The sequence below is a fragment of the Ammospiza nelsoni genome, chromosome Z, assembly GCF_027579445.1.
Source record: "Ammospiza nelsoni isolate bAmmNel1 chromosome Z, bAmmNel1.pri, whole genome shotgun sequence".
Lineage (NCBI taxonomy): Eukaryota > Metazoa > Chordata > Aves > Passeriformes > Passerellidae > Ammospiza > Ammospiza nelsoni.
In genome coordinates, this window is record NC_080669.1 from 1,087,534 (window position 1) to 1,112,182 (window position 24,649).

Here is a 24,649-nt window from a genome sequence, read left to right on the forward strand (position 1 = left end):
AAGCAACACCACGGCTGTATCGTCTCACTTGTTACACTTCAGAAGACACTGGCTCTGAAAATCAGCATGTTGTACTATTCCCTACATTTATTTTCATTCTGTTGCTTAAAAAAAATGCTGATATCTCTCTCCTTCTCTGGCTTTTGAAGGGAAAAAACAGACTGTTGTGGCCGTGAGACACCTTGGCCTTGTTATCTGAAGGGAGTGTGTAAAAGGTTTGCAGCCAGTGTTTTCCTTGTCCTCAACTGCTCAATCCAGATGACAAAACCTCAAATTATCAGTTTCTCACACTGTGGATCCTAAATGCTAGAAGAAAAGGTCTGCAAACAGAACATTTTCCTATTTAAAAAACCCCTTACATTACATTTTGCCTGCCTAGGGCAATAATTTGTAAATTTGTTTTCAGGTTTACCTTGCCATGCTCAGGCATTCTCTAAGATAATGCTGTTTGTTGTTCTGTTGAACACAGTCCCAGTGATCGGGTGCCTGGCCTGGTATAGATTCTCTTGTTAGCTGTGAGATGAGGAGCTACAAAGCTGCTGGAGTCACAGGGGGCAAAGTAAAATCGAAATCGGCTCACGTGAACAACCTGCAGTGTTGGGGTGAGGGGAAAGAGGAGCAGCTGGAGCGAGGGAAAGCTGCTGCTTCAAAATCACACCTCTGATGTGCACAAAGCTCTTGGCTTCAGGGAAGGATTCACGCAGGGGGTGTCCTGTGGGGAACAGGGCTACAAACAAGCAGTGCCCGTGGCAGACACACCTGGGCAGTGCAGCCAGGGAACTCACACTCTGAAATGAGCTTTCCCAAATGATTCTCTGCTTTCACAAGCTGCATTTACTCTGCCCTCCAGCTACAGAGAGAGAAGCTAAAGGAGCGTAATGGACTGCAAAGGAACCACTGAAGCTGACTCCTGTAGTTCCTTACAGAGTCTTTGTTGGACTAAAACAGTGTTTTACAGCTTTTGGTGCTCAAGTAATCTCTGCCAAGCTGTACTGTTCTCCTTTCACTGCTGCAAAAGAGAAATTAAGCTGCTGGCACCAGTGTGGCAGTTTCAGATTGAAACCAGGTAGAAACATTAATTTCGTGTAGTGGTTTTGCTTTGTTAATTTGAGATTTTACTAATTGTGAGATTTCCTGGCTGAGGTACTAAAGAGTGTGGTGGGTTTGGTGTTGGTTAATTATTAGTGTAGGTCACTAATAATGGTTTCCCACTTTGTGTGGCACAGCTACAGCAGCACCTGTGGCATCACCGAGGTACTGGACCTAAGGCCCCTTTGTGAAAGCACCTTTTGTGCATCTTTTAATAAACAACAAGCTCAGTCTTGGATGTGAATATATCTGTAAAGTAAAGCCATTAGAGCAAGCAAGAAATGCTCCAAAATGCATAGTTTTGGGAACGTTTTAGATACAGATGTCAGCTACTGCAGTAAATCAACTGCAGTATAGAGCTGTGCATTCTGTATACTTTCAGCATACTTCTATGTTCCAGAAACAAATATATGACTGCCTGAAGTTACAAATGCTTTTTGTATGCTTCTTTCATAACCCTAGTTATTTATGGAAAAAAGGTGTTTGGTTGCAGGGTTTTTTTGGGACACAGCTTGTGAAAATACAACTACTTCTTGTAAAATGAAACTTTATTCTAAAATGTATCCAAAATTGCAAGACACAAGCACCATTAAACAGATAAATAGACATATATTTATATACAGAGAGCATCAAAACACAAAACAATTGTTAATATAATTCTTATACCATTTTAATGAGTATCCATCAATAAAACTTTACAATTTAAAGGAGACTTTTCAGTTGCAAAACAGTTGTAAAATCATATGTATAAATTATGTTTACTACAATTCCAATAACAGAGGCAAAGTAAAATACAAAAATAATAATCAATACTGCAAATTCAAATACAAACCCCAAAAGTAATGCTGCACAGGTACGTATGTACACTGGATGAATTCATGCAGCCAGGCAGTGCAACAAATTAACTGCTGAGTTTAACTTATCACAAAATGGAACCACCATGTCGAAAAACAGAAGAAAATATACTTTTGTAATAAATCATAGTGCATTTTGAAGTTAGACTTTATAAAATGATTGTTGAGTGATATACTTCTAATATTCCCCATGTGATCTGAGATCCCCCCAACTCCTTTTTTCACAAAATAAAATACAAATGACAAAAGCTAAAAACCCCACTGTAGAACAGAGTCTGATGTACTGGTACCATCTTGAACGCGTTTGTCTTAATGCTCGGTATCAGACTTGTTTGCAAGTGTCCATGTCCACAGGGACACGAGTTTTTCCTTGCTACCAGGAGTAAATCTTTCACGCTCCAATGCTGTCTCCATAACCTGCATCTCACACGATGCTTAGACTGCACTGGTTTGAAGAGACACAGCTGAGCCTTGAAACAAGAACCCTTAAATCCCTATGAAGCACAGAGAGAGTAAATGGAGGATAGAGAGACCTCATTATTCCTGCAGCTCCTATCCCTAATTGCTTTAATTACATAAACAGAGATTAACATAAGAGGCTTTTATGGCTTGGGTGAAATTTCTGCTAATTTGCTGGGCAAGTGCGAAGCCTGTGTCTCTGCACAGGCCTTTGCCTTTCACAGTGCAGAGGGCTACAGACGCTTTTGGTTGGTGAAAAGAAGCCTCAGGTAACTATATAGAAAAATACCTCTGCAGTGAAAATGTGGTAAAGAAACAGAAACTCAGAACCTCTGGAAAACGGTGACTTCTTGTGTAACAAAAACATGGCTGTCACCTTTCAGGTCTGTGTTGGTTGGTATAGCATGAACACGTAGATAAAACTGGTTAAGTGTCAAAATTATATGAGATACAATTACACAGTCTGACACTTTTTTCTTACAATCTTAAGTGATAAGCACGCTCAGTGTTTTCACTAGGAAGTTACTGCTGAAATGCTACATTTCGTTGCTGAAAAGACATTTATAGCAGCCTGTAAACTACTGAAGAGTTGCTTCCTGCATCCTTTGTGCTTCCAAAACCCCCCTTTGAGCCATCACTAACTTCTGAGTTAATGGGAGTTTTGAGCAAAAAAGGGATGCGGAAAACCACCTGCATTGGGTAAATAATGTAGCAATTTACACAGCAGCTCTTCAGATCTTCCAACATGCAAGCACGTGTAGAGAGAAGCTAAGAGACAGCATGCACTGCAGTGTTATGTCATTGTGCTTATGTCTGCTGAGGGCACTATGGCATTTTCACTCAGAAAAACAGAAATGTTAGCCCCAGGAGACTGAAAGAGCCAATATTAATGAAGCCATCAGCTACTGTTGCAGTAAAGAGCACCCCAAAAGAGGGAGGAAGTTCATCTGCTCCTAGCGGATACATACTGAAGCTGAAGAGAATTATAAAGGCACAATACAAGCCTATATTTCTGGTAAATTATATATATTCATAAATTTCTGCTCATACCACCTCAAGATAGTGAATGGTACAATAATAACTCAAGGTACAAATGTTAATTGAAAGTGAAGCTCTACAAATAAAGGACTGTTGGAGGACATAGCTCATGACTTGCTACATTTCTACTCTTCCCAGGTGGTGAGCTCATCTACCTTTCCTCCACTGGCTGACAACAACATGGTGACCCAGTGAGAAAACTGGAGCACCGTCAGATGACAGACAGAATGGCTTTGTGCATCTGAAAAGGTGTCAGTCAGTGGCTGCCACAACAATCTTTCCCACTGCTTTACCTTTGGCTCAGAATTCACAGAGAAACCAGGAACAGCAACTGGAATTTCATACCCATTTTCATGCAGAGCTGAGGCTGAGATAACCCATGAAAGTAGCATTTTGGTTAACTTCAGCTCTCAAAACTATTGAACAGCAGAGCAGGAATTGTACCAGCTCATCATAAGAAACAAATCTCAATTTTTCTCTTCGCAGCTACACAAGATCTGTATCATTTCCAACAGCAAATGACTCACAACTTTGGAAATGAAGTGAATGGATCAATACTGCTCCTGTTAAACTCATAAAAAGTGACACCCACTTTTGTGTGATGAAATTACAGGGCAGCTGTGGAGGCGACTGCTGTCCCAGCCCAGCTCTGAGAACGTGGACGCCCGATGAAGGTGGAAGGTGCAGCTACAGCATTTGAGTTTTAGCCTGGAGCTGTTCCTCAGCTCGCCACAACAACGGGCACAAGTGCTGTCAGGATTTTGTACCGCAGGTAATGGGGAAGGGATTGAGGGGAACGAGAGGAGGAACCTGCTGGAAGCAGGCTCTGCTAACCCACAGTAACTCTGCCGGCAGATCTGCTCTATCTGACACGGGATATTCCCTCATTTCCAAACCAGCACACCAAATCCCAACACGCTTATCGCACATTTCCCTCACAAAACCTGTCATTAACTGCTGTTACTGCATGTATTCTCACAATCCTCAACCAGGACCTCCTAGATTTATTCCTTAAAGCTGTCAGGAAAGGAATCTTTAGCTACACCTGGAAAATATGAACATTAGTACCTTGTTACAAGCTCACAGCTGAATTTAAAAGCTGCATATGCTATTGCTGGTGTCGATTGATCTATGCAATGGTCCTACCCTGCGTTGCTTTCAAAGAAAATCAGTGCAGGTAACAAGGAAGCCCACTCTGAGAAATAAAGGTGAGGTTTCCTAGGCAGGGGTAATCCTCTAGAAATGTTGGAACAATTTGCAAGTTCAAGCTACAGCTGTTCATTAAAAATGAAGTAAAAATAAAGAACATAGCACTACAGGGCAGAAATCTCATGCTTGAGATTGAATTCAGAAAGTCATCTGTAAGACACTCGGATTCAGGTTCAAAGGAGCTGCATTACTCTTGCCCATTCCAAGCTCCAATAAATACAAGTTTGTGTAGAGGTGTGAGAAGCCAATTGTACACACTTGGATTGATCCCACCTAATTCCAGCCGTTCATCAGTGGTGAGGGCAAATGATGCCACAATGCAATCTCCCAGAGGCATCTCCACTCGTGTCCCTCCTCTGACTGACACAGGAGACCCAGGCTGTAATTTTTAGCCAGCTGAAATTAGGGCAGGATGAATCAGGCCACAGCATGGAGCGGAAACAAGTCTGATGTGGTGGCACAGTATCACCATGACAATCCAGTCTGTCACAGGCCTGTCTGAGGCTCCCAGCCAGACACGCTTTGGGTCAGTGACCCGCACCAGCCGCGCCTTTGCAGCTCGCAGTCTGGCAAGGAGCTCATCACACACTGAGCAGTGAGGCTTGAGTTCATGACGATCCCCCAAAGCACGGCCTGGAGCTGCCTGGGACTGCACAGGGACTGCAGCCCTCCCAGGCAGCCCAGAGGCTGCCCTGCAGAGTTACACTCAAGGTCTGCAGGGCTTTGCAGCCGGAGTGGTTACTCATCCTAACACACCACGCACACATGCCCACGTGTCCGTGGTGCTGTGGGAGTTCTGCATCCCCACGCCTTGGCTAGGGCACGGGCTGGCTCTTGGCAGGAGCTGTCGCTAATGAGGATGAAGCACACACTCAGGAGAAATACAGCGTTCTGAAACACACATTTGTGAGATCCCCAATAGTATCAATAGTAACGATTAAGGTCAGAGGCAGTATCAAGTTTTGCATGCACTTTCTACATTAGTATTTCTATAGACAAGTTTCATTCTTGCTGGTTTGTTTGCAAAATTACTGAGGTTTCCTTTACTTCCAGAGACTGGAATATTCAACATTAGTTTCATTTATGATGTTGAAAGTCATTCTTTGTCTAAAATACACCTACAAATGCTTGAGATTATGGGACAGGGATTGCCCTGTTGTAAAGGGCTGAAGTAACTGTAGAAATATTTTTTGATCTTAGAAATACAGGGAATTTATCTACAAACTGGACTGTAAGCATGAGGAACACTTATTGCAAGTCCTCAAAGTCTTACATGAAAGGGTGAAGGTGCAAAGTCGTTAAGACTGCCTTAATTCTAAAGATTAGCCTACTCATTTAATTAAACTATCAAGAGAAACACAGAATTTAAAGTAATCCAAGTAAGAATCCCCTTCAACTTTCCAAGCTTCTTTGCTTTTCCCATCATTGCCTTTCAGACTAGACAGGACCTGTAAATTCTGATGTCAGAAACCAGCAAAGAACACACAGACATTTTCAGGTCTTTGTTGTGTATCATAAAATACTGTAAAAAAAGAATGCAGAGTCCCAGAATTCAGGTTATTTTTCTCTCTCAGTAACCAGACAGAGAGTTCGAATCTCCTTAAAACACCACCTCAAGTAAAGCCTACGGTGGGTGGGGACGGGGACACAATGCAGGGGCAGCGCTGTGCCTCTCAGGTGCCCCTAGAGATGGGCTTCTGTCCTGGCACTGCTGCAGTTTGTGGGGAGTGAAAAACACACCGGCTCACACCTCTTTGTAAGGCAGCAGCCTGCCCAGGTGCTGTGCCTGGGGCACCCCTTTGCCAGGGGACACTGCACAGCTGTGACACCTCTCAGGTGCGCAGGCACAGGCACCTGGGCTGCCCCAAAACCTGCAGCTGCCTGCTCCCATACAACCCCAAGCTCTCAGAAAAGGCTATGAACTGGCTTGAATTCTCTTACATTACATTTCATATTTCTGCAAATGGCTTATAGATCTGCTGTTTGAAATAAATTCTGAAACCACTAAGCGTGCTTAACAGAGCTTCAACTCTATGTGGACAGCGAGTTCAGAGGACAGAACAAGGACTTTTGCAGTATATAATACACATGGCTGTACAGTCAAAGGCCACCTCTTGCTTTAACACAAGAATTTACAGTAGCAAGCAGTGGTGGCAAGATTTCTTACACAAAACCTACAGGAATTTACAGGATATGCATGGATCACCGAGGTTATCACACCAGCAATAGACAACACAGAGTATCTTGTGCAATGTGAACAAAGTTGACAGTAGTTTACCAATGCTGTAAGTAATTCACATAAATATGCTAACCCACCAGCTAACAAAACTTCATCCTCTTTCCACCAGAACCAGATGCGTGTACAGCAATCCATATAAACAAAAGTGGTTTGTTTTTGTGGTTTTAGCCAAACATGCACAAAGCAGATGCACTCCAAGGGGATACTTGCAAAAAACCAAAAAAATCCCCTCAAAACTGGTGTCCAAGCACACACAGCAATTGGATTCACACTTCTCACACAGCCATGACAGAGCCAAAGTTTATTGTATGGATGCTTTTTGTCCTGGAAAAATAGTAATATAAAAACTCACTTGATTTATAACTGACAGAAAACTCCAGCTTTACTCACGCCACTCTTCCGTGTCTCCAATTCTAGCCCTAATTCGTTCCAGCCCTACTTTGGGAACTTGTGTTCTCTTCCATATCCATTAATGTAAATGCAAATCAAATAAAAACTACAACATAATCAGAAAAAATAAAAAACCCTAGAAAAATGAAATTGAAAATAGCTTATACCTGCTTTTGGATGTTATGTTTATTGACAACAATTTAATAACACCACTTTTGCTTTCCCTCTAAACCTCTGGATGTGCTCTGTGTCTCTGTTACAGAGAGCTTTAGTAAATTTCTATCTCAATTAAATATATCCTCTATTTGGAATTTTATTTTCATCCAATCTGCAAGACAAAAACGAGCTTTTCTTTCAAGCTATTTTCTATCATTGTTAGGAACCATCTTGTCTGATTTGTGAGTATGTGGGATGCTAACTGTCCTCATCTCGAGCACTGAGAGCTCTCAGGATGCTGCACTGCCACGCCTCATCTGGTGTTATACTCAATTCCTCTCTATGAATGAAATAAACTCTTGACAGCAGGGCTCTAGTTACAGGTAAGAACAACTTCCTGCATGCTTGTTGGGCAAAATGCTCTTATTTTTCTGCAAAGATCTGGCACAGTACATTTACTGGGGAAGTCCAAGTGAGAGAGGGTAAAACATGACAAATAAAACAACAGAAGTGAAGCCTAAAATATCCAGTTCATCCAGTTGACAATTTGACTCCTCAGGGGTCAGAGCAGTTGTTCCACAACAATAGTTTTCCCCATCAAAAGCAATTACTGAAGATTTCAGTTTCTCTGCAATAGCTCAAACCCCTAGACTGTACAATCTATTTCCTAGGCTATTGGAAACACACCGCCTTTCCAAATCCCCATGTTTTGTGCTGTTTCCCCATGAAAACTGATGCTAAAACTGCCAGAATTTTCTCTTAGCAAAATGCAGCCTCTTGTCTCAGCACTGTAAAATGGTGAAGGGATCCCCAGAAGCTAACAAGAATTGTTGTGCAAGTTCTCAAGAGAACAGCGAGGTAGCGAACAGACACCTTGTTTCTGGTGGATAACTGCCCACGCCTGAGCCACCTGACCCTGGGAACACGCCTGCCCGAACTCAGTCACTCCTCTGAGACCACAGAACCCTGCATCATCCACGGGACACGCTGGAAACACTGACCAGGCAAATTCAACCGCTGTTGGTGAGTTCGGCTTTGTACAAGGTCTCACAATTCGGATGTCAAGCTGTACGCTTTTGGGGATGTGGAAGGAGCTTTCAGCGTGAAGTCCAGCTGTATTATTTATAGCAACTAGGCAGCAAATCTCTTTTTTATCTGATTTCCCCAGAACCATGTCTTTCAGCAAATATTGACAATGCTGAAGTAAAAGAAAGAAAAAGAAGGTGATTTTCTTTTTGTCTCTCCATTTCTCTTGCGCACAAAACTGAAATAGTGGCTAGAAAGTGACCATTTCAAATTATGACCGAAAACTGCATTTATTAAATTTGAAAACATGTACCCAAGAAAACCTTTATACATTTTTATGGCAAGTTTTCCTATTACATGAGAGGCTTTCTTACACATTTTAAGCTTAAATGAACAGCAACCAAACAGAAGTTTGGACTAAAACTGCAAAGCTGTTGGCTGTGTGGAGGGAAACTATGGCTGCAGAACTGAAAACAAGATGAAAGAAGAAATTCACAGAAATAGTTCATGGAATAGTGAACAAAGCTCTAATAAAGTAAGAAACAGAAGAAAGCCAAATCTGCTCCGCATGTCAGTACTATTGATACATAAACAGGCTCCTGCACTAGTAAAATCTGTGAAATAATGTCTGCTTAGGAAAGACTTAATTTGACCTCTAGACTGTCCATGTTTAAGCATGGGTTTACATTACTACAGTCCTACTTTTTTAATTTCCTGAAGGATACTACCTGTTCTTAGATCTGGTTAAAATTAACTATGAGCAGGCTCAATTTGAAATCAAGGTGAAGCTGTTGGCAGGATCAGAATTTTCGTGTGCTGAGTAGATGAGAGGTTTATTTTTTCTAGATTTGGTACTGTAATTTGTTTCCAATATATAGACGCTATACAGGAGTGCACTCAAAGCAGTATTTTAAACTCTCTTTTCTCATTTTTCAGGTTGAAACGTCATTTTGGTAATTTCAACAGACCCTCTGTATTTTGCTCTATGTACTCGGTTTTTACATCTGCCAAATAATGTTACACCACAGGTAAGTTATATATTTGACCCAGACTAGGGTGAAATCCTACCCAAAAAATGACCTTATGTGAATGGTTTCATCAACGTTTCAGCAGAACTGGCACAAGCAGCAGTCTACAGAACTGTGCCAATATCTGAAAAGTAGAAAGAGCAGCAACCAGCAAAATTTAAACCTAACTAATTTATTTCTGAATTTCTAGCATTATTTTGAATCACTAAATCATGAACTGGATCCTCACTGTGAGATAACAGTGTTGAAGTAGTTTATAGGGGTTCATTTGAAAGATGTGCTTTGTCAGTATTCCCATCCTTAAGGCCTGATCAAACCCAAGTGTGTCTGTGACAGCACCCACAGTTCTATCACCACTTATGGTGAATTAAAGAAAAATAAATTTACCTGTACGTTTTACATCATTAAGGTATATTTTACATTCTCGAAATGCAAATGTGTAGGGTGAAATACTGAAGAATCCAGTCCATACTTAGCCATGGCAAGAGCAGTGGATGAGAGCTGACTGGGGACAGGGGAGAGCACTTAAGAAACAACTGATACAGAAACAGGACCCTGTGTAACATGTATCAGCTGACAAGTCATTTTTGAATAAAGTGATCAACACTAAATATTGTAACAGCTGGTCCCTCATTAAATCTAATTCCAAATCATTTGCACATGCGGTATTGCCACAGAACAGAGGAAAATTCAACTGCTTTTAGGCAGGTCAAGAAGCTGTCCTTTGATGCGTCCTTAAAGAAGCAAGGTTCTATTCCACTTCTTCCCAAGTGGAATTATTTAAAAGAAATGATTAGCCTATGTATTTCTCATTGGGTATTCCTGTTGGAAGGGAAAGGAACAGCTGGATGTCCTGGGACATGGAACATTTAATCCTCCACTGTGAGGAACAGGCTGAAAGCCTGAAAGTTGTTTCTGTCTCTGAATATGTGACATATTGGGTGGCTACGGCTCTGCAACCAGAGGACTTCCAAATAAAAAATGGAATTTCTGGGGGTTGGAAGTGCAAGTTCCAAACTGCAGTTTTTCCTCATTCTCAGGTAGTTAAGAAAATAATGTAATCCCTGCATGCAAATATCCAGGGACTTTGTTAAGGCACACCAGGCCACGTGCTTTACCTCTGATTCAGACAGCTAAACTCCTTCCTTGCCTCAAACCCAGCTCTGAGACATGGCAATAAAATCCTGGTGACATGGAAATACATCTGCATCTGATCACTCCTTTCCATAGGCTGGAGCAGCAGGTGAGACCCTGGTTTCACTGTGAAGTTCACAGGTGAATCCAGTTTCAGGTGATTTCTACAAAGCTGGAGTATTTGCAAGAGTTCTCACAGCATACAGATCCCTCACTCTCCGTTTCTGCTACTCGAAGATGTAATCACTTCTGGTTTTAAGAAGGCTTCCTTCAACTCCGCCTGAAATACCCATTTACAGAATCACCTTCTATTTACTTCTATACTAAAGAGCAAGATCCATCTAAAAAGCCAGTGTCAGAAGATCTACCCTGCACCATTTAAAATAAAATTCCTAGCAGAGCTGGACAAGTTCTGACATTATCAGCAGTGCTGTTGCAAAAGGACAGAACCAAACAGCAGTTACATTGCTCCTCGTATCTGGAGCAATGTAAAAAATTGAAGAGGGAGCAAACACTGAGTGCTTGGGAATAGTCTTTCCTCCCATATTGATACTCCAGGTACCATGACAATCCTACAAGGATTTGTAAGCAAAGGAAAGAGAAATGGACAAGCAAAAAGCCCTATGCATATTAAGGAAGAAATGATGCAAAGGTGTAATTTAGAATTTGAGTAATTAGCACAAAGGATTGTTTTCTAATGGTTCAGCTGCAGAACCTGGCCTCTCCTGGAGCCTGGTAAAGCCCTGGACAAAGCATTAGTGGCACCAGCTGCTGCCCGTGGGGCTGCGTGGGTGTGAGAAATGCAGGACACAGTGAATCCATCGTGTGCTGAAAGGACATTGTGCTCCTGTATCAAAGTGAGGATAACATGTTTTAATATTGATATCAATCTGTGTCAGCAGTTCCATGCACAGGTTTAAAGGCCAGACTTCATCCTTCCCAGGTGCCCAGCAGCTCACTGACCTGGGAATGGCCTTTGGCACTCGATGCACTGCTCCCATCTACCTTGGCCCAGCAGCAGTGACACCGTCTGACAGACTGGGCCAGAAGGAGCCCTTGGGTGCCTGGAGGGCGACCACAGATAATACAGGTGGCCAACCAAGGCTGCAAGGGCACCTGGGCTCTGGGTGCAATGGGGACACACCAGTGGTGTCAGTGACAACAGCAAAGGGTCTGAAGAAATTACACTTGATTTTGTGTTTGTGATTCGAGCCAATAGCAGGGTCTGCAGGCATCTTTGGGGACAGCAACAAAGTGCTTTCCAAAGAGAAGCAAATGAATGTGACCTTCATAATCAAAAAGAATACAGCCTACAAAACCATATAAGGACTATCCAGGTCATGTTTACATCTAATCAAGTAGTTCTTACTAAAAAGTAACGCTAACAAAATCTTTGATACTTCAATGTAATTGTGATCCTCTGAGACTTTCATCTTTGAGTAACCCTAACAGGAGAGTAACATGTTAAACCTTTTTATTTCCATATGTCATATATGTATAATATATGGAAATAAAAACTAGTTAGGAGATTGTAGAATTCCTTACACATCCAGCTACCATCACAAGCCCATCACATATGGGTGGTATTCCTTTATCACAAGCTCATGAAAGAAAATCCCCTTGCACATGGATATACCACATCCCAGAACTGCTCCTGCTCTGCAAGTGGCTCCTGTGGATTAAAGTCCAAAGAGAGGAATTTGCTGTTTGTCTGTGGCACAAATTTCTGCCGAGCCACTTTGTGCCTGCATTGCTGATCATCAGCTTTTGTATCACTACAAACCGAAAACCTTTGTTTTCCTGGGGGAGCTGAAAATCATCAGGAACTAAGTAAAAGTACCACAGTCTTGGTTTCAGAGCTCTGCCTCTGAAATGGGAATGCTTCCAGAAGCGTTTCCTTTAGGCCTTTTTCTGCATTCTGGCCCCAGCTTTCATACCTAACTGTGTGTTCCCCCTCTAAAAGGACCCAGACCTTTGCTCCTTTCTATTCATGGCAAAAGGTAACACCCTCACAACAAGGCTAGTAGTCATAAAAAGTTTACTGTGGCATTTTGGCTCAAAGAAAAAAAAAAAAAAAAAGGCTGCTGACTGGAAAGTGTTGTGGGAATTAATCCTGGCAGATATGGCAGAAAACACACACCCAAGCAGCAGGGTGACCTGATTTTCTACATGGGCTTGGGAAATACTGTTTATAATCAGGAACACAGATTGCTCATATATGTTTGAGAATCGCTGAAAATGGGAAACATAATTGCAGGTTGTTGGAAAATGCTTTGGTGATAAGGACTCTACTGTATTTCCACTAACTACCACCCCTACAGAAGACCATGCTAAATAGAAAACTCAATTCCAAGGGCAGGAGAAGCCCTGACACTTTATTGCTAGATTCTATAGCAATTGGAGCTCACTTACAGTAACCTTATAGTACTCTATATAAACTGAGAAGCTTGTATCAAATTCAGGCTTCCATTTAAAATAGATATTGCAGATATTAGGCTTCAATTAAAGAAGAAAAATAACCTTCAGTGCTTTTTTTTCTCTTAAAGGCAAAGTATCAAAAGAAATCCCCAAACTAGGTGGAAGTTATTAAATTTCTCCAAAAAATTAAGATGAGCTTTCTTCTATTTCTTGAGACAGTACAATTTGTGATTCACAGGGTAGCTGGTATCAAACACAAGGTAATGAAAGCTCGTATGAGCAATTTTATTCCTGTCCATAATGGCAGACACTAACAAAATCAAAAGAATTTATCCTTTGAGTTCAACTTAAAAAATAACTTACAAAGCAGTGATATATGCAACATAAAACAGTTCAGGATGGGAGAGGGAAAGCAAATTTTAACAATTAAAATGTAAACGTGAAAAAAAAAAAAAAGAAATGGAATAAAAGTCCCTACTTCTGATTTCTACGTAAGATGTCATGTGATCCTATTTGACAGCGTCCTGGGGTCTGTGTGTGTGTGTGTGTTTGGATGTCACACACACACACCCCACGCTGACCCACACATGTACACACACAGACAGGCGCTGGCAGCTCCACCTCGGGCACTTCTCTCATGCCACTCCTTACAGTTGTCTCAAGCGGGTTTGGGACCCACTTTCTTGACAAAACAGGGGAGATGGTAGGAGAAAAAAAAAACAAACAGGTGGGTCTGATTGTGTCTGAGATCCTTTAGTTAAACTGGACACTGGGACGAATAATTTTCTTCTGCAGTAGCTCTCTGGGGAGGGCCAACTCACTGCGGTCTTCATGGCGACACTTGTGAACGGGTCACACGCTCATTGTCATGCTAGGGGAGTACTGAAAAAGAGCAATCCACAATTTAACAAACATTCTGCCCCCACCCCCAGGCAGCAATGGGTTCAGAGCTCCGGGAGCGCCCTCCTGAATCTGTGCCGCAGCCTCTCCTGGGGCTGCAGTTCAGTTTGTGCCTCAGAACTTCTGCTGAGCTTCTCTCATGCCACAAGACAGCCACTGCTGAAAGGCAGTGCCCCTCAGGGCTGTTCTGCTGTTACCTGGGTGCTGTGATGAGCCAATACCTCACTGAGGCTTTCCTCTCCCCGTCCTGCCCACTGCTGGCTACCGGGGAATTTACCTGGGCAGGTGCCTGCTCTGAAATGGACTGCCTGCATCCGTGGCCAGCTGAACCACACAAGATTCTGGGGAGGTTCTGATTACTTTCGGGGAAGAAAGGAACAAAGATACGTACGACTGTGATTCAGTTAGGCTTTTGGTCTGTATTATTTCGTGTTAGCAATTTCAGGGGGCAAGCTGAATCACCAGTGGTCATTCTCCTTTATGTGAACCAAAAATCCAATCCCCACACCTCACGACTGTAGTGACACAAACTGAACTGCAGCCTTTACCCAAGCTACAGCTACCCTCAGGTTAGCGGTGCTTCATTAAAGTAATCAATGGGACACCACAGTGCCCAGAAGAAATGCACATCCATACACCTAATTTGCTTTTCAATTGAAAACTGTGGACTGCAAAAGCAGTTAATTTGGTCTAACATCCTCTAAGCAGAGGAAAATGTTAAAATGCAAGAAGATTAGCAATTTGAAAATTGACAGAAGAAAAGGAAAGGTAAATTTGCCGCTGCAAAACCACATGTGCCCTACATATCCCGTCAAGTCTTGAGTTCCAAGCTGGCCATTTCCAAGTGCCCAAGCATATAGAATGAGTATTTTAGATGAGTCTTCCCTGTAATGTAAACTACAGAGGTCTGACTACCAGCTCTGAGGCTTAAAGCAAAGCACCTGCTCCAGTAATCTCCTGTATCTGAGCCAAGGTATCTGGAGAATCCCTTTGGGAAAGCATGCTCTCAAGTTGTTTAGGACTTTCAAGTTGTTAGTAAGCCCTGAATTGCTACTTACCCCTAACCAAAATTCCTGGTGAACTGAACAGCAAATCTCCCTGAGAAAGGACTGCATGGTAACACCTATTCTGAGCAGCCAAATGGCAAAACAGGGATCAGAAAGCAAAGCAGTCCCCCAGGATGAGGGAGCAATCCATGCTACAGAGCCTGCAGTCCCTGGGAGCAGGCAGGGACACCCCTGGCATGTGCCACTCTGCCTTGCAGGCACACATCTCAACAAAACCTTGAGAAATCTGAGTCCCTGGCTCTTGCAGGCAGCACAAAAACACCCAGAGCCCAGGGAGGGTCTGAGAACACTGATTTTCTCCAGAGCACCACTGCTGTCCTCTTGTTCCCACGGCCCTGTGTCAGTGACCCTGGCTGCCCTCAGCACAGCAGAGCGTGCCAGACTGGGAGCCCAGGGCTGCCACGAGTGCCAGGAGCAGGGACCATGTTTCATGGAGCCTCTGTGCTTTCTGCCATTTTGGCAGATAGTAAACTCTGCTCTTTTTAGGTTGTGTATGACAGTTTTCTTCAACACTCCACGCAACCTGAATGTGTGCCCACCAACAGCTAAGTGGCAGAAACTCTTCCTTTTCCCTACCTGAAAAAGAAAACCTCCCAAAACCCCTCAAAATCAGATTCCCAGGAAATTTGCCATGGAACTCAAGTATGCTGAGATCTAACAGAAGCTGTTTACTGAGCAGCACGTCACCACTGGCACAGGCAATGAGGGTACACTCCTATTTAGGGACCTAGAGGTGGATTTACAAACCCAGCCTCAGGCACATGAGTATGACAATACCGCGCTCTTGCTCTGTAAAATGTTTACATACATTTTGCTGCTTTGAGCGTTCCATATATTAAAAAAAAACAACATCATTTCCCCCGGAATGAACACTAGTGGAACCTCTGCCTTTTATGGGTGTAACAGCACACTGCAACATGCAATCTGCTGGTGCTCTCATCACATACTTCAGTGTAAATCCTGCTTTTTCACTGACCTCGTGGCCCCGAGAGTTTCTGCAGTAAACCTATGCCTCCCACCTATTCCAGTTTCAGCTCTCTTTTGCACAGCATTTTTTATTCAAATCAATGCTGTACTTTCAGAAACTATTAAAAAACATGCAAGACCACAGTGCTGCACTACAAGCACACTACAAAACTTGTAAAGGTTCTTTTTCTAAACAAAAGACCACAGACACATGTTCACCTCTGCAATCCAACAAGCCAGGTAATGGGATACTTACACTCTCGCTCTGAAAAGGGTTTAGGAAGTTTCCACCCATCTCACTGTCATCCCTGGGAGTGCCAGGCTGGTTGCTCATGCTCATATTACTGGGAGAGTTCTGTTAAAAAAGAAAAGATTACAAAATACAGATTCAGCGCTGCTTCAGGTTCATTTGCAGCCTCACCAGGTGAGCCCAGGGCATGCTCCACACAGAACTTGGTGCACTCAGGTGCCCTGGGCCTCTCAAGGATGAGAAATCAGCCCCAGCAGGGTTCTGCATGATTCAGTCACTAATTTTAGTCTGTTAAGTAATGTTCTCTTCCCTGAAGCAAGGATTATTTACCTGTGCCTCATTTTCAGGCTACAGCCAGCATCTGCTTCTGCTGAAGTCAAGAAAAGCTGTAAAAGGCTGCAGCAGGGATGTGAGGAAGTTCTGTCACCACATTCAATCGTGTGGTTGAATGCAGCCACATCTGTGAGCCCTGACACCTGTGACTTATGGGTATGTACTTAAAGACAGACAAAAGATGTACTTAAAGGCAGGATGGATCAGGTCTGCACGGACCTTTGCGGACTGAGGGCTGCTCTTCATCGTCACAATTCACCGAAATACTAACAATCTAAAGCCTTCCAAAAATTAATTGTTACTCTTTTCCTTACAGAAGTGCACAGAGACCTCTGCAACTTCAGAAGCAGAACGGCTGAAACAAGGTAATTGCCACAGAAATTACTGTGCATCAACAGCTCACACATGGCTATTTTACACACTACCATCAGTCAGGTGCTCTTACAAAGCTGCTTTGCAGCCCCCTGCCACGCCTGGACCACGGGCAATCCTCCTTCCATCACTGCTACATCTCCTACTCAGAGGACTCATGATGGAAAAAGAGTAGTCAGGGAAAAGAAGCAGTGAAACCATGGACCTCATAATGAAATCCTTACATCTATCACAGTTCTTTCCTTGGATGTTTTTTTTTTAATTCAGAAAACTGGAATGCAATATAAATATAAACACCAAACTAATTACATACATGACCTACAAGCAGAAATTCTTTACCAGCACCTGAAATGCAGCGCAGGGAGCTGGGTCAAAGCCCTGCCTTAGCCCTTCTGCTTTCTTCAGTCTAATTCACTGCTTCCACAGCTGTGATCCTCAGGCCACTGGACAACACGTCCATCAGAGACAGCTGAAGCCTGACGAGGTTATTGACATCAGTAACAATAACAATTCTGACATCAGCTGACATCTGTCAATCAAGCCTGCTCTGCAGTGAAGCCAGCACACCAGATATCCAGGGAGCCACAGCTCAGAGAAGGCTGCACCCGCTGCCGTGGCTCTGCCCCTGCTGCTGTGCCCTTGTGAGCAGCATTGATTGAGGGCAGCCCAGAGCCTGGGTTACACAGGAGGTCAGGCTGCACAGTCACAGCCCTGCCACTGGCCTTGACGTCCAGGAATATGCACACCTTCTCATTTATTTTATATGATGCTCCTGCACTTTGGCTTGTTCCCGGGGGATTTCCCCCTATTTCATGTTGCTCTGTGTAGAACTAAGCTTTGGCATTATGCCATTGCTGCAGCACTCCAGCCCCAAAGGGCCAAATTCCTGAAAAAATCCCATTTCAGTGACTGCCCCAGGCTGCTTTTGTGGCCACTTGGGGTCCAGCACTATAGCTCCAACTGGGATTTTCCAAAGCAAGGGTGCCCGTGGTGCCTGCACAAATTCCATGGGCATTGCAATAAATGCAGCTTGGTAATTTTTATTTAACATGCATAATTTCAGTTCATTGACTGCCCTTGTCTGAGCTTAGTTCATAAAAAACTTTATGCTCTGCCATTCGGCTAATGTAGTCAAAATCTTCTCTAGAAAGCTATGAATTCTGTGAGCTGTACTGATTCTGCCAGGACTAGATCCATTTTCTATGGACAGCTGTTTTACAGGCAAAATTAACACTTTTATTTTACCTATTTCAAAACCACATAGATCAAAACTTATTTCCATGAGTTATTCATGCAGGCTAACATATTATGAGACTTTTAGGTAAATTGTTTAGGATCCAAGTTTTCAGAGCTGCTGATACCTGTACCAGCACATACTGACCAACTAAAAGGGGAATACAGGCTTTAAAAATTATCCCATGGGAATGGAAATGTTTTGGATTTTTTCCCCTTAAAAATGCTGCAGTTTGCAGTAAGATAGTGAAGAAAAACCACAGACTTTGATAAAAATGTGCTGCATGCTGGTCATCCCACTGGAGGTTTCTATTGAATCCCTCACTGCACAGCCCAGCACAGCACAGCTGAGGCAATGTGGTCTTTTCCATCCATCACTTCACATCATGAAGGGTCTGAAAATGTTATAAAATTTCAGAACACAGGGTCCTCTTTATTTATGCCCCTTTACCAATACTACATCAGCTCATTAATTCCTAAGTTAATGATGATCACATCCACAGAAGTTTTATTTTTACAGAAGCAACATATTCAAGTATTATTTTTGTAGATGCAAAATCCCTGCAGATGAAACTCACATCCTTTTCCAGCTATGTAATGATTGTGGCACCAAAACAGTGCTTCTGCTGAAAGTACTTCTCAATCTAGTTTTTGGAAGTTTATCCTGAGGATTAAGATATTAACATTATCTTAGAGAGGTGACAAACCCAATCCTGCAACACCCTAGGGAGATTGTCCCAAATTTACATTTGACTAGAACTGATTATTAGAACTGGTTTCATTTATTTTAAGAGCACCAAAGACTACAACAAGCTCGGTCAGATTATGAACTGGAGGTAATTATATATAATATAGATATGATATAATAAATGTGTATAAGGAAAGGATTCATAACGGAGACAAAGGAGATGAGTTTAGAGTGAAACACTCTAAAAATTCCAGATATTGGATTAGATACTCACTTTGGAAATACTGTCCATGTCTCCTGAGCCTGAAATTAAAACAGACAATTGCTCAGTAAATTTTGAGCTGAAGCTAATCCAATAATTATTTTTTTTTTCCCACAGAAAATACATAGTGCTACATCAACATTTTACAAAATAACCAACTTAGTAAAAGTTTACATTTGGTACAGAATAATCCACTCAATTAGTCTGAGGCTCCATCAACTGTTGCTGCACTACATGTAGTGAATATCTCTTAGGAGAAAACAGATGATCCTGACGAGCACAGTAATGGAAACCAAATGAAATTAAATATAGTGAGTGCAAGACAATTGAAAACTGAGGGCTTTTTTCACATGCTGTAGCCCTCACCTCAGGTAAAGCAGAGAATAGAGGAAATGCAATTTTAGGATGCATGAACAAAGAAAAGCGTTTTTTAGCAGCAAAAGACATGTATTTTCAGGGAAGACAAATTCTGGAAGAGTACTGAGAACAAAACTAGAAGAGATCACAGCAAAACCATCAGAAATGGAGCTGTGGGAGAAGACTGAAACAGCTCCTTCAGACAGCCAGGTAAACTAGGGCTGAGAAGGAACATGATGTCTCTCTCCAAAAACTCCAGATACATAGATGTTATCAGGAGTTATTTTGTCATAGACCAAAAGGATAAACTATGTGCTAGGTACATGTAAAATCCTCCCATAACTTGCAATTGAATTTTTCATTTTAGCTGAGAAGAGAAAATTCCCAGCTTGCAGAAAGTGACAGGAAAAGGTGTGGCAGCCTCACACAGTTTTTCATTGACTTGAATGCAATTTTGCATCATTACTAGTTAAACCAACTACCCATTTTAGGATTGTAATAGGTAAAGAAAGGCTGCAAAAGTGTCCCTATATAAAGCAATCCAAAATGTCAGGGACATGTTTCCTAAAACAAAAAAAGGAACTCTCTTCAGGAGACAGAGGCCATGCTGAATGGTTATTGTCCACAACAAGTCTGCTCACTGAGCTTCAATTACTTCTTTTTTCATTGCCACAGCCTCTTCAAATCACTCCCTTCATCTCACTGATGGACACAGAGTTTTCCCCGTACATTTTAACAACGTGTCTTCCACAGAACTCCAAGGATTGGTCCCAGAGAGCAGCAGGGGCACTGGGAATTCAGCATTTACTGTCACTGTTACCTAAGGATCCGTTCATATGGTGTGAGTCCATGGCACCCAGTCCGCTCATGGGTCCGTCCGAGCCTGGCCCCAGTGGAAACTACAAAAGGAGCAGGCGTTACTGACTGCACAGCTATTTATCACACAGCCTAATCAAGAGAAAATACTCCTCAGGAGAAGGGAGGGAAAATGGAACGACAAATCCTGAGCGCCGAATGAGAAGAGACTCCCGAGTCCCATTCAGACCTTTATGAGAAGGTGTCTTGTCAAGACTGAAAACCAGCTTGTTTTGGGGTCAATTGCATGATTTTTGGAGACTGTCATCTCTGTAAGCTGGAATCCAATAGAGTCATAATTTATTATTTACTTCAGCTTTGGTTTTGTACGGCTTTTCAGACTGCTGCTGGCAACTCAGCCTCATCCCCACTGGAGTTATAGGGAACTTTTATAACTCCCTAAAATCCATCAGTGATTCATTAACGGCTCTCAAACCCCTCCAGACCTATCCTAAGTTGTGAAAGCTCCTCATCACCTTCACAACTTGAGCAGTTTCTATCCAATTACATAATTAATCCTAAATTTAGCTCTTCACACATTTAAAAGGTACTACCATTATAGCCAAACAATCTGCAATTTACTGCATAATGACTTAGCATATCTACATATATTTACTTCTAAGTTCTACAGGCAGGTTTCTTTTTCCCAGAGGCCCATAACTGAAGGGCCACCCACAAAAACGAAAAGCTTAGCAATAATGATAGCTGCTGGAAATACAGTGTTTGGATAAACAACAGGCTGCACTACTGAAAGAAAGATGTAAGAAAATTCATATTTACATTAGGTCTGTTGGGCCCAGGTGGCACAGCGTTCATTAAAGTGTACATGTTGTCTCCAGAGTTGGTTGAATCTGTAATAAGAGATTATTTTAACTGCTAAAATACACTTTTCAATCAAATTACTCACTCATACATTTCCTGTCATTTTGTTCATATTATTAGTGTGCCTCAATGCTATACACAGTGGCAATTTAAAGGCAGGTTTTATTCTCTTTCTATCCACTGCTGCCACACAACAGGCCTATGAAAAGAAATAATTGCCATGGTCCCCAGGTGACAACTACTGGGCTCTAGCTTTATGCATGACTGTTAAAAGGCTTAGAAATCACCAAGAATCTCTAACTATTGAATTCCTAAAATCCTGTTTCCTGGAGTTCTAAATTTCTTCACTCATCTTCAATATTATTCATAGAACAGGAGTTTGTTTCTTATCAATACTTCCTGTAATTTGTTTTCCATCTGTAATAAATGATAACAAGCTTCTCCTTACACAGACGGAGAGTCACAGTTTTTCACTCTCATCCCTGTCAAGGCCATATGAATTTGAATATATCCAAGTCTTCAATGGAACACTGTGCAAAGACCCTTCACTCCTGAGGGAGGCTTTAGCTCATCTATCTTCATGGTGCAGCCTGGTGCAATGCTTGCAGAAAAACCCCAAAATGACAAAAACCGAAAGGACAATGACCTGACAAAAGTCTCTATACATCCCTAAGGGGACAGTGTGATTTAAAAAAAAGTATTGGCAACTCTGGAAAATCAGTATCTGCATGGAGAATAAAAGGAGCTCAGCACTCTGCGTCCAGACCCATTCCACACCCAATGATATTCCATGTACAACCGGAAGGTAAATCAAGGATTTTGTCTACTAATCAATATTTCCAAGATGATTTTCTAAGCATTAATCCAAGCTAATAATTCCATTACATACAGAGCACTACATATCACTAGAACATTCTATGGCGCTGTCTGAGGAAAAGGGGAAACAGAAAGCTTTTCAGCCTGAAGTAAAATCAGCCTATTAAGTTAATTTTAGTATTCAGTGAGGCAGGCAACAAGTTCTTTGCCCACCAGAATCTTGTGCAACACACATCCCTGGCTGTCCCCCAGTTCTGGGAAAAAACCTGTCTGCTGTCCTGGCTCCTGCCAGAACACACAGGGATGGTTGGCCTGTGGAATCTCTGAGCTGCTGCTCTCACAGGTGAGTAAATGCCTTGGCAAAACCCACAGGGAGCCAACTTCTAACTGTTGTCCTGCTTTGGAACACAGAACTTCAAAATATCTTTACCTTACGTTGCCTTTTTGGTTTGTTCATTTTTTGGAAGGCTTTTATTTGGCTTGGTTGTCATTTTTATTTTTATGTATCTAAATCCCTAGCATTGTATTCAATGAAGTAATATACTGGTGCAGTGAGTTTTTATGGCCAGTTAGGAAAATTCCCTACCCTCCTGTGCTGGAGAGGTTAGCAAGTAGCAAGTAGGGAAAAAACCCACGTGATACAGAAAATATAGACCCAAGAATTTTGTTATTTGATTATTAAAAAAACCCCAAAAGTGTACTTCCTAAAATCTTTATTTTGCTACTTCCAGGTGTATTTCAGTACCTGCAGGACTAGGCATGATGGGTGTTCCTGGTGGCCCTCCACCGCCTGGAGGACCCTGGGGAGAGTAAAAGCTGTCAGTTAGCATGAATTAAAAGGTCAGAAAAAACCTAAAACAGACACACAAACCCCCCCCGCCATATCAAGGAACATTTATTTTTTAAAGTTTTGGGTTCTTCCATGTCACAAATCTGATCAAGACTAAGAAACAAAAAATGCTCTGGCTGTTACACAAATAAATATTGACTTTCTCTAATAAAACATACATAACTGCTAGAAATAATTATAATTTTCATTGCCATATGGACGTTACTGTACTCTACCTCTTTTGTTATCATTTAAAACAGCAGATACTCTGTTCACACAGGGATATCTTTTCAGTGGCACTGATTACAAAGGTCTGGGTATTCTGTCTGCTTACAGGATACCTGTCCATATATTTTTTACCTATAAACTTCTACCCATGGATTTGTAGCCACATTTTATCCAAACCCATATGACTCCCGAGGCATCACAGGCTCTCCATATACCTGTGCACTAAGCTCACTTACTTGATTTTTTTAAGGGCTCTAGCTGCATGTTTTTAAACATCAGATAAAAAGATGTAGGAACAACTAACTGACCATTTATGAGAGAAGTTACTTGTCCTCATTAACTTTTTCATCTCATTTTAAATTTGTTCTTACTTTGTTTGTGTTTTTTCCTCTCTTAGAGAGTTTTTTGTTATCAACTATTTTCACTCTGAGAATATAATATTTTTAATGTATAAAAAGTATATATTTGTATATTTATACATATTATATATATGTCTATATTAGTGGATAAGTTTTTATACCAGTATATATTAATATATTATATGTAGATTAATCTTATTAAGTTCTCAAAGCGAGTAATTCCAGATTACAAGTCTTTTCACTAAAAACCTTTTTTAGGAGCTTTCCAGCCCATCCCTCATCCCCAAAAAATTGCTCTCTATGGAGTCAAATATTCCCAAAATGTCTTTAAACTCTTCAACAATGGAATGTGGCAAACCCACAAAACCTCCTCCAAGCAGAGAGAGCTCTGTGAAGTTCTGCACTGCAAGAACTGATTTGGAGACAGCAAATATTGACTGTTTCCACCAAGCTGCGACAAAATGAGGCCTAGAGTTACAAACACTTGCAAGAATCATAACTTTTCTCCCGTCTAATTTTTTTAAGAAATGACAAAATGAACTGCTTTTAATGATATAATTCTCCCTCCTCGCCCTGTGACACCAGCCATGTGCATGGGATAAAAACAGAGCAAACGATCTGCCTGGGAAAAGCTCCTCAGCCATCCAGAGAACCTGAGTGCAACAACAACAACAGTAGGGAGTCTAAAATAACAAAGTTAATCTCTGCTCACAGAGACAAAATCCAGCATTACACACTGACACCTTTTTCCTGCAGAAGTTCAAAAACTCTCCCACAACATGGTTTTTCTGAGAAAGCCAGGGGGTTTTGTCCCTCCTTACTGTAGACAATACATGGCATGAGGTTTTTTCTGGAGTGAAGCAGCACTAGGGCAATTGGGAGCAGGCTGACAACGATTCTGCTGCTGAGCACCCACATCTGCACCAGAGGGGCTGGGAAACCTCGGCGCAGGCCAGATGTTCAGCCAGCACACGGGGCTCCCCTCAACATCTGGGCTGCTGTTTCTCTGCCCCAAGGAGGTGTCATGTCCAACAAACACACACAAAGGCACTCACCACGTAGTTCCCAGGAGAGGCTGAGGAATAAGGTATCTGTAACATCAACAGAAAAAACAGTGATTTTGGGTCCCTCTGTGCTGGCATGGGCTCCTGCAGCTGCAGGTGAGAGCTGATTCAATTAGAGTGACTAAGGACACAGCTAAAATCATGGGGAAACGCTTCTGCTGTCAAAATACACACTTCTTTTCAGCAATTTCAAAAAATTGACTAAAAA

At 42.0% G+C, this 24,649-nt stretch overlaps 1 protein-coding gene across 5 annotated transcripts in view; it reads right to left on the reverse strand.

Moving 5' to 3' along the window:
- Nucleotides 1-1,734: 1,734 nt before the first annotated feature.
- SSBP2 (single stranded DNA binding protein 2) overlaps nucleotides 1,735-24,649 on the reverse strand; it is a 135,442-nt gene continuing 112,527 nt past the window's right edge. For 4 of the 5 annotated variants that reach the window (XM_059492921.1, XM_059492920.1, XM_059492919.1 and 1 more), the window contains 7 exons: nucleotides 24,433-24,468; nucleotides 22,707-22,761; nucleotides 21,104-21,174; nucleotides 20,289-20,367; nucleotides 19,124-19,152; nucleotides 16,230-16,328; nucleotides 1,735-13,922 (listed from right to left, as the gene is read on the reverse strand). In XM_059492921.1, the coding sequence (XP_059348904.1) occupies nucleotides 13,893-13,922; nucleotides 16,230-16,328; nucleotides 19,124-19,152; nucleotides 20,289-20,367; nucleotides 21,104-21,174; nucleotides 22,707-22,761; nucleotides 24,433-24,468 (399 nt within the window). In that variant the 3' untranslated portion in view covers nucleotides 1,735-13,892. The remainder of the gene's footprint in view (nucleotides 13,923-16,229; nucleotides 16,329-19,123; nucleotides 19,153-20,288; nucleotides 20,368-21,103; nucleotides 21,175-22,706; nucleotides 22,762-24,432; nucleotides 24,469-24,649) is intronic. The other variant, XM_059492922.1, reaches the window with a different exon arrangement.